Genomic DNA, 10,864 nt, shown 5'->3' with positions numbered 1-10,864 from the left:
ACTTATTTTGGAATTGATGTTTTAAATAAATTAGGAAATAGTTATAGATTAATTAAATTAATTAATTTTGAATTAAATTTTTTTTTTTTTATAATTTTTTTTTTAAAAAACTAAAAAGTATTTAAAGAAAATAATTTCATAAATTTTTTTTTTTTTCATTATACACATTCAGGTAAATTCAAGTGGGTTTGATCATTCAAGATTATCAAGTTTTATTGTATTATGATTATAAGGTAAGTATTTTATTGGATCAAAATAATTATTTTAGATTTTTAAAGCATATCATTAAAAAAAAAAAAAAAAAAAAAAAAAAAAAAAAAAAAAAAAAAAAAAAAAAAAAAAAATTATCAAAACATATCGAGGATTTTTAGCAATAAAACTATCGAGGATTTTTTAGCATTTAAATATATAAAAGATTTTTTTAGCATTAAAGCTATCGAGAATTTTTTAGCATATAAAAGATTTTTTGGCATTAAAGTTATCGAGGATTTTTTATCATAAAGACATATAAAAGATTTTTAAGCATTAAAGCTATCGAGGATTTTTTAGCATATAGACATATAAAAGATTTTTAAGCATTAAAACTATCGAGGATTTTTTAGCATATAGACATATAAAAGATTTTTAAGCATTAAAACTATCGAGGATTTTTTAGCATTAAAAAATACAAACTATTTTTTAGCATTAAAGCTATCGAGGATTTTTTAGCATTAAGACATATAAAAGATTTTTTAGAATTAAAACATAAAAATGATTTTTTAGCATTAAAACCATCGGGGATTTTTTAGCATTAAAGCTATCTTTTTATTGGATCAAAATAATTATTTCAGATTATTAAAGTATATCATTAAAAAAAAAAAAAAAAAAAAAAAATTTTAATTTATAAAATTTTATTAAAATATATAAAAAAAAGAAAAAGAAATTATTTCAAAAAAAAAAGTTTTAAAAAATTAATAAATATTTATATCTGATTTGAAAAAAAATTAAAAGAAAAAAAAAAAAATAAAAAAAATAAAAAAAAATAATATAAATAAATAAATATTTTGGAAAATGCAGCGCGATAAAAAAAATATATCAAATATTTTGGAAAATGCAATGTGATAATAAAAAAAAATCAATTTTGGAAAATGCAGTGATATTAAAAAAAAAAATATCAAATATTTTGGAAAATGCAGTTTGATATTAAAAAAAATATCTAATATTTTGGAAAATCATTCAATAATATCAAGATTAATTGTATAATAATTACAAGTATAAGTATTTTATTGCATCATTTAAAATATATCAATTATTGTATAACACTCATAATATATCAAAAATTATGGATAATTAAAAAATATCAAGTATTATATAGCATATAAAACTATAAACTATAATGAATCATTAAAATATATCAAAGATTATTTAACATATCAAAGATTATTTAGAATTAAAAACATATCAAGTATTATGGATCCTTAAAAAATATCAAATATTATATACCATTCAAAACTTCAAGTACTAAGGATCATAAAATCAACTCCCAATAGGTATTTTGATTACATAGATAGTGAGTTGGGCCCGCTTGGTATCTATGTTTTTGAAATTTACCCTATTTTCAATGTGGCGGTTAATTATGTATTCTGCGTGGTGGTATACATAATTAACCCCAAATTTTCAATATGGTGTTTAATTATTTATACTGCCTGAAGGTATAAATAATTAACCATTGGCTCTAATATACTAACCTCCCCTGGTAGAGCTGGAAACACTCTTTACAGAGAGTGGCTAATAGTATAAATAAAATATAAATAAAATAAATAAAATATTAACAGAAATTCAATAAGCAGGTTTAATACTATTGCTATTATTCCACCTATTATGTTCCTTTCATTAGTTCCATTTTCGTTATTTATTTGTATAAATTTTAAGTGCGGGAATAAAAAAAAAAAAAAAAATTTTCAGCAAAGGCAATTTGTGAGTGCGATTGTCCGTGCAAAAATGGTAGCAGTGCATTCTCCAGAAAGATTTCTGATTTAGCCATCAATAATCAAGGCAATGCAATAGCTAATATGCTTTCTACAATACGAGAGTACAATGAAAAAAATGAAGATGCAGATAAGTTTTTAGAAAACATACCTGAATTTGATGCAATTTCGTTGGATTATATTATTGGTCGTTTGTTTGAAAAGAAATCAACAATTTCCTGTGTCAATAATTTCCTAAATAAAATAAATAAAATTTATTCAAATACAAAAATTTTTATTTTTCCATATAAAATAATGTAATTTTATGTATTATTTTACCATATAAATTTTTGAACCAACCACATAATATTTATTTTTATTTTTTATTTTTTATTTTTTTTAAATTTAAATCAATTTATTTTTGTGTGAATTTTAATTGTGTTTTTTTATATTTATTTAATTAATATTAAAAAATATTGGTTTTTATAATAAAATAGAATGAATAATACTATTTTTATAAATAGTTAATCTCAACTTCTTAAAAAACATATTCATAGGTTTTTATAAATCTTTTTATTATAAGTCTATAATAAAACAATTAAAACAAATGGATAATCAAAAATAATAATAAAAAAAAAAAAAAAACTTTTTACAAATTTAACCACAATATTTTTTTTATAATTTATAAATTTTTTTAATATTTTTTTCCCCCTTTTTTATTTTTATTGATCCATATCAAAATAAATAAATTATACAATCACTATAATAAAGATGAGAGCAAATATATTAGTAATTAGTATACATATATTAGCAGTAGCATTTTTATATTATTATTTTGGGTTTATATTAACTTTGTTAGTAGGTATAGGTTTTGATCATTTTGCTTTTAATTTGAAAGTTGCTCTTAAATTTGGATATGGTGAAATCCCAGAGAAGGCCAAATCAGTAAAAGTTGAGCTTGTAAAAGAAAAAGTAAATTATATCAGTAACCCAGATAGTATAAACAATTTAAAAAACTATTTTATTATATATAACATATTGGTAAACCATGGTAAAACCTGTTTAGAACAAGTATTTAAAGATAGATGGTTAAGAGAAAGTGGTGGTGAATCACAATGGAAGAGTAGTCCAGGTTTTGGTGTATTCTTAGCAGATAGGTTTGAATATTATAAAAATCTATCACCAGAAGAAAGATTATTAATAGACAGTGGTTTGCTAGAGGAAAAATGGGATGTAGATTTATTATCAACTATTTTGTTAAAGTTTCAATATAAAAATATAAATCAAGATTTTATATTAAGTCAAAATAAACATATTGAAAAAATAAAATCAATATATTTAAAAAGTAAGATATAAAAATATTATATTATACAAATGAACATTAATAATAATTTAAAATATATCTAGTTATTGAAATTAAAAATTCTGAGGAATTTAAATTAAATGATAAAAGCCAATATAATGATTTTCATTTGAAAATAAAAAATTCAATTCACAGTTTAGTTGGTAATAATCTTAAAGGTGCCAAAGATTTATCAACGGCAAATATAGGTGAAGAGATTATTAGTTTAGAATGGTTATCCAGGTTTTCGGAATATTCAAACTCTTTTGTAGAATCAATGAAAAGAAAAGACTATTGTTGCAGTACTCATATTAGTAGAATAGTTATGGATGAAAAAGATATACCAATTACATACAAGGCACAAATTTATTCAAACCTAAGCTATGTTTTATTGGAAGAGTATTCCAACGAAACAAAGTTCCCAAACATATCAACTCTATATGAAGCAAAAGAAAATGCAATTAACTCAATACTATTAGAAGTTGACAATCCGGTGGCATATTATAGATTGGGTCTAGTTTTGAAAAAGTTGGGTAAACATGAATGCGCTTTAAGTTTATTCAGTGTAGCTAAATATTTTAAAAAAGGAAAAAAAGAAAACAAAATAGAAAGTCAATTTAACCTTATGGTAAAAATGTCTCAAAACGAATCAATCCAAACATTGGTGCAACGAAGTAATTTTAAAGATCCAAAAAAAAAAAGAGATTTCATCCAAGAAGCAAAGAATTTTATCAAAAATACAAAATTTAATATCCTTGATAGTGAAAACGACAACATACCAAATTCTTTTGTAAACTTCATCATCTTTAGAATAATAGATGAATATGTTACAAATGAAATGAATAAATATAAAAGAATGGAGGGTACTGGAAAGGTGATGTTCAATATAGTGCCTAAGGGAGGATTTAGAGTTTTCCTAAGAACAGCCCATTTTAATTTTCCATTAAGTTTATTCTTTCTATCGGAATGTTATAGTACTGGAATTCCGGACACTCTAAACCCTAATCATATGGTATCGCTTTCGCTAATGTACCAATCAAGTTTGAATAATACAGGTTATAAAAAAAGTGATGAAATAATGTGTGATTTGGCCTTGGCCCAACGTTTCCTATATGGTGGTGGTCTTGACATTGATATTGAGCAATCTATATTTTATTTTGAAAGGGCTGTAGCAGAGAAACATGCAGAGGCTATGTTTAAATATGGTGCGCTACTGTATAATGGTTATTATGATTTTATTCCAAAGGATAAAGAAAGGGGATTGGATTTAATAAAGAAATCTGCTATTCAATTCGATAAAGCTCAAATTTATTTAAAAGAAATTAATGAAGATGAAAATAAAGATAGAATTGATGAAGTATCAAAAAATACCAATATAGAAATTCCAAATTCACTATATGACTTCGATCCTGTTAAAAAATGGTCCATATACATGTATATTCATTCTGAAAAGGTAGACAAATTAATGTTGAAATGGTTTTTTTTAGAGGAAAATTCAATAGACTATTTTGATCATGTAGCACGCTTATATCAACAGTCTAAAGAATCAGAAATGGCCACAAAGCTTATCAATGCAATAGCTCTATTCCAAAGATTTATTCAATTTTTAGAAACAGCAGATAAAACCAAAGACTCAGATATCGAAGAATCAAGTCAACTACTATACCAACTATACCTTTCACCAGAATACTATATAATTAATTTTAAACCTTATCATTTGAAGAAATTAATTCAAATTATTAATAATTATAATTTTTCCAAATATAAGCAAAATATAGTAGCTCAACTTAACATGGTTTTTACAAAAGACACTTTCAATAGTAATAGAGATGCAGTTGACCCAAAAATGTTATATATAGAAACAGTTGAAAAAAAGTTAAAAGAAGATCCAGGAGATCTCGATTTACATTTTATGGTTGGTAAATTATATTGTTTTTATGGTGAATTGGATTATGGTTTTGACCATTTCAAAATCATTTTAGATTCCAAAAAGAAATTTCCCAATGAATCTCTATATTTTTATTTAGCAGAGATTTACCACTCATATTATATCGATGGAGATGGGGCAGAATCTTCAGCTATATATTCAATTAAGCTATATCAAACCTATATAGAGTACTCGACAGTTGACGGTCTAAGAGTGGACTACTCGCATTTTTGTATATCATATCTATTTCTTATGCTTGGTGATAATAAAAATTCTAAACTGTGGTATGAAAAAGGATGCCTATATCAAACTAAACAATTGCCTTTGTTTAAAGACAAAATTAAACCATTTAAGAAACTTGAATATTTAAAAAATAAATTTGGTTAAATAAAACTAAAACAATAATAATTAAAACTCTTTTATATTTTTATTATATTCTATTTTTTTATTTTTTTTTTTTATTATAACAACAATTGGTTATGAAACTGTTAAAAGTACATTGTTTATTACTCTTTGGAACATGTCACGTTTACTTCCATTAAAGATGATTACCTTTAACTCTTTTAACTGTAGTGAATTTAGTTTTAATAACTTTATATAGTCTGGAATTGATTTACTGTCCATGGTAAAAACTGTGATCGAATATAAATTGAAGTTATCCCTATACTTTCCAATAAGTTTAAAAAACTCGGTGCTATGATTTTGCAAGTATAAGTTTCTGATAGTTTTATTGGTTGGGAATACATTTAAAAAGAATGGTTCTGGATTGGTGCCAATTAGTGATAGGTCTCTTATGGTTTTATTTGATGCTACAGATTGTAAAAAATCTGAATTGATGAAATTAAAACCTTGTAAATCCAATGACTTTGCTTTAGAGTTTGAACTATTTAAAAGTATTGAAAAAGCTTTACTAATAACTGAAAAATCCAAAGATTTGTCGGTTTGAGAAAGACAACTATCCGAGGTACAAAAGCTCTTGAAAGAAAAATGATTGAGTTTTGGATGTTGGTTAAAGAGGACCATATTATTGTTAAAAGTATCTACAACTGATTCACTATCGAACGAACCATGGGGAACCCCATTAAAAATTTTGCATGATGTTTTTTTAGAATATACATTATTTGCCAATCTAATGATATCATGGAATGCAACATAGGTGGATAGTTTCTTTAAATTTGGTAAATGCCTAATAGCATTAAGAGAGAATGGTTCTTGATGGTCGCCTATTTCAAAAATAATTGACTCGGTGGCTGTATTATCTAAGAACAATGAGTTATAAAGATAATGGGTACCTTTTGAATCACGGGAATTATACCAAACTCTTTTTGCATTTAATTTGACAATAGCTTTAAAGAAATAGTGTTAATAAATATAATATGTTTTTATAGTTATATATTTAAATTTAACAAACATACCTTTTAATAAATCGTGATGAATTTTATTAGTTTTGATGTCAGATTTAAAATTACCTTCAACCAAAACCTTATTTACTCTATTTAATGACTCTGGTATATCAATTTGTAAAAATTCTTTAATTTCTCTAACACAATCATGTGAATCTTCGGTAATTGTCAAATCAAATAGATGGTTATTTGGAAAAATTGAAATTTTCTTTAAAACCTTCATTGAATCGGAATGACCAAGGGAACAAACAAGAGCTCTTTCAAATGTTACACCCTCTGAAATATCTTTTTGATACTGTTGGAATGAATGATACTTTTTGATTAGAATGAATGGTTTATTTCCTAATGGATCATATTCGATGGTATTATGTATTAACTTGAAAGGTTTTTTTCCGTTATGGTCAATTAAAGATTTTAAAATATCGTAATTTTTAAAACCAATAATTTCATTTGTTAATACTCTTGAAGTTATTTGAAAGAATTCTTTTGAAACCAAACTTAAAGAAATTGCCTCATTATTATTGTGGTTGGCTCTTGATGAAAAACGTTTGTATGGCGAACTAATATAAATATGATTAAGTAAAAATTTAATAATAGTTTGGAAATTGTTAGTTTCCATTTTTTTTTTTTTTTATTTTTTTTTTTCTATTTGTTTCAATATATAAATAAAAAAAATTTTTGGTAGTATAAAAATAATAAAATGAAAATAAAAAATAAAAATAATAGTTATTTTATGAAAAAATAAAATAAAAAATAAAAAAAATACTTTGCTTATATAATCATTTTATAAAATCATAAATAATGAAAATTTCCAAATAATTCCAATTAATTAATGTTTTTACTCTGACAACATAGATTTGTGATATTGCTGCAATAAAATTTATCCGTTTTATGTCGTTAAGAAATGACAAATATAAATTTTTTAAAAAATAATTATTTTAAAATATTTTGAAAAAAATTTTTTTTTTTTTTTTTTTTTTTTTCACAAAATAATTATAATAATAAAATAATGACCAAAATAATCTTTTTTTTACCCCTGATTATTTATAATAAATGTTTTATGTATTAAAATAAAAATTAAATTAAAATAAAGTTAAATTTTAATATTAATGAATATTTTAAAATAATTATTATTTCCATTCAAAAACAATTTATAAAGATTTATTTACTTGAAATTGAAATTTTTTATTTTTTATTTTGATTATAATTTAAAATGTATAAATATAAATAAAATTTTTTAATTTTTTCATTTTAACTTTTACATTCATTCATTACTAACAAATATTAAAAAAAAAAAAAACAAATAAAAAAAATAAAAATTATCAAAATGAAATACAAAGAAGTAAAAAATACCAAAAAATCAAACCAATCTTTACTTGGTTTAAATATCAACTCCCTCTCAAATAAAATTTTAAACAAGAAGAAATATTCCGAGTTATAAAAAAACTGGTTGCATTTCATTAACATGCCCTCAAAAAAAAGAAACCCCAAATTTACTAAAAAAGACATTTAGGTCTTCTTTGTGTCCCCCAAAAAAAAAAAAAAAAAACTATTAAATCATAGTTTTAATGTACATAAACCTTTTAAATTAAAAATTAAATAAAATCCTTTTAAAATCAAATATTATGTTTATTTCTTATTTATTTTTTTTATTTTTTTTATTTTTTTTTTAATTTTTAAAAATTTTAAAAAATTGAAAAATTTTTTAAATTAATTTTAAATTTTGTCATTAATTACACAATGGATGATTTATTACCAAATCCAAACTCAGGCACCAGTAATAATAACAACAATAATAATAATAATAACAACAACAATAATTTAATATCAACAGAAAATGTAAGGTATGAAAAAGCATTAATTAGACCATTACCAACTACAGTCTATTATGGGTTAGAGTATCCAGCAAATGTACAAAACCCAGATAGGGCTATTGAATCAGTAGGTGGTTTATCAAAGATTACCAAAGTTATCAAGTCACGTGAAAAAGAATATTTACAATTAAAATTTAGACCAAATAACCCAACATGCAAACCTACTTTTGGAACAAAGTCACCCACATGCAGTGTTTTATTAAGGATAAGAGCCATTAAACCACAACCACCAGCAAATAATGATAGTCTCGATTTCGACTCACCAAAACCAATTTTAACACCAATGTCACCATCAATAATATCACCCATATCACCATTATCACCAAGAACACCAATGTCAGCAACACAACAACAACATTCACAATCACAACAAGGAAACCCTGATGATAATGAAAAACAAAAATTCGAAGCATCAGTTATAGCATTGGTACCAACAACAATTAAATTTGACGGTCTTTGCGACTTCCAATATTTAATTAAAGACAATAAAGAAACAAATAAAAAAAGTCAATATTACGCTCAAAACGATAACGAATTGGCAAGAGATGAACCTATGAATCTAATCCCACCTTTATTTTCACGTGTCGATTTCCCAATGAACTATCAATTTAAATCAAACCCACATGCACAATTTGACCCAGAAACTAAACAATTCTTAATCTCAAAACAACCAATACGTAAATCTGTTGCACACTGTCACTTTGATGGTGGTATGTATATACTTATTTTTATCTTCTCTTTTAATTTATATTATACTAATATTAACTATTTCATTTTAATATTACTCAAAGAAATTCCAACCAAACCAATTAATTTACCAAGTCAATTCCAAATTAGCGATTTGATGAAAAAGACATTAGAACTTTTAAAAAAACTATTTGAAAAAAGACCAATTTGGTTATCTGTAGTATTGATTGATAATGTTCAAAAATCGGGTGGTTTATTAACTCACATAAAGAAACTATTACCTTCAGTAGCATTCAATTATGTCGATGGCCCTTGGAGAAAGTGTTGGGTAAGACTAGGTTATGACCCAAGAATTCATCCAGAAACCTATCAATATCAAGTTATCGACTTTAGAATTTCTGACCAAGAAACACAATTTACAACCAATATGGGTTACAAAAACTCATCATTAATGTCACCATCAAAAACAAACTCACCATTTCGAACAATATCAACTCACTCCCAATCTCAATCCCAAACTATAATTCAAACTCAAAAAGATAATGATGATTATAATGAAAATAATAATGGTGAAAACTCAACTGAAAATAATAACAATAATAGTGATAATAATAATATTAACAATAACAATAACAATAACAATAATAGCGAAAATGATAATAGTAATGAAAGCAATATAATGGATACAAGTGCAGATAATAAAAATACACAAACATCACCACCAATAATACAAAGTATACCTTTATTTAATAGTGACCAAACTCAAAAAGTTAATCCATCTAGAAAAAAGAATTTGGTAATTAATACATTTGAATTTCAAACATCAAAAACCGATACACCACAAATTCCATCAAGTTACGAAGGTTACGATTATACATTTAAAACTCCACCATCGCATTTTAACTCACTTTACCAAATTTGTGATATTGAAGAACCTAAAATCAAAGCCTATTTCAGTCAACAACCAGTTCAAAACTTATGTCTTAAAAGGTATGGTTGGCTTACAGAATCATCATTCAAAGAAGGTATTGAAAGAATGAAAAATAGGTATGGATTGACTGACTATAGAATGAGACATAGGGGCAAGCGTGATCAATCTAAGCAAAACAATCAACAAAATCAAAATTCTATTGAAAAACAATCACCACCATCTGACAAGGAAGAAACCTCTTTAATACCCGAAAAAAGAATTGATGTTGAAACTACCAGAGAAGGTAATTATTTATTTATTTATTTATTAATTTATTTATTTATTTTAATCAATTAACTTACCAATCTATTCTTTTTTACAATTTTAAAAAAAAAAAAATTAATTATTACAAATTTTTATATATTAGCTTTTGAACAATTAGATAGAGATAATAAATTTATTAGTATGAAAAAAGACATTGATCCATTTGGTAACCCTCAAATTGGTGGATTTGACGACGATGGCGATACTTTTCAAATTCTTGGCGATGACGATGAAATGCCCAATGATAATCTTTTAGGTGTTTTCTCTTTAACAAATATAGACAGCAACAGTTTGAACTCTATTGGGGAAGACGACGCCGACGAGGAGGAAGAGGAAGATGAAGATGAAGATGACGATGAAGATGAAGACGATGAAGATGATGAGGATGAAGAGGACGAAGATGATTAAATATAAAAAAATATAAAAATAAAAAAAGAAATTCTCTAAAAAA

The 10,864-nt window shown here is 24.3% G+C and overlaps 3 protein-coding genes across 3 annotated transcripts; 2 read left to right on the top strand and 1 right to left on the bottom strand.

Moving 5' to 3' along the window:
* Positions 1 to 2,717: 2,717 nt before the first annotated feature.
* DICPUDRAFT_159355 (uncharacterized protein) lies at positions 2,718 to 5,602 on the top strand (the record flags this gene model as incomplete). Its single annotated transcript, XM_003294316.1, has 2 exons — positions 2,718 to 3,291; positions 3,354 to 5,602. The coding sequence occupies 2 exons, from the start codon at positions 2,718 to 2,720 to the stop codon at positions 5,600 to 5,602; spliced, it is 2,823 nt and encodes a 940-aa protein (XP_003294364.1).
* A 42-nt stretch (positions 5,603 to 5,644) lies between these two features.
* DICPUDRAFT_99935 (uncharacterized protein) lies at positions 5,645 to 7,237 on the bottom strand (the record flags this gene model as incomplete). The annotated part of the gene is made up of 2 exons (XM_003294314.1): positions 5,645 to 6,561; positions 6,631 to 7,237. The coding sequence occupies 2 exons, from the start codon at positions 7,235 to 7,237 to the stop codon at positions 5,693 to 5,695; spliced, it is 1,476 nt and encodes a 491-aa protein (XP_003294362.1). The 3' UTR covers positions 5,645 to 5,692.
* Positions 7,238 to 8,358: 1,121 nt separating this feature from the next.
* DICPUDRAFT_96022 (uncharacterized protein) lies at positions 8,359 to 10,864 on the top strand (the record flags this gene model as incomplete). Its single annotated transcript, XM_003294315.1, has 4 exons — positions 8,359 to 8,777; positions 8,820 to 9,202; positions 9,284 to 10,393; positions 10,517 to 10,864. The coding sequence occupies 4 exons, from the start codon at positions 8,359 to 8,361 to the stop codon at positions 10,819 to 10,821; spliced, it is 2,217 nt and encodes a 738-aa protein (XP_003294363.1). The 3' UTR covers positions 10,822 to 10,864.

Source organism: Dictyostelium purpureum, assembly GCF_000190715.1.
Source record: "Dictyostelium purpureum unplaced genomic scaffold DICPUscaffold_546, whole genome shotgun sequence".
NCBI classification, from domain to species: domain Eukaryota; phylum Evosea; class Eumycetozoa; order Dictyosteliales; family Dictyosteliaceae; genus Dictyostelium; species Dictyostelium purpureum.
This window is presented reverse-complemented; position numbering and strand designations above follow the sequence as displayed.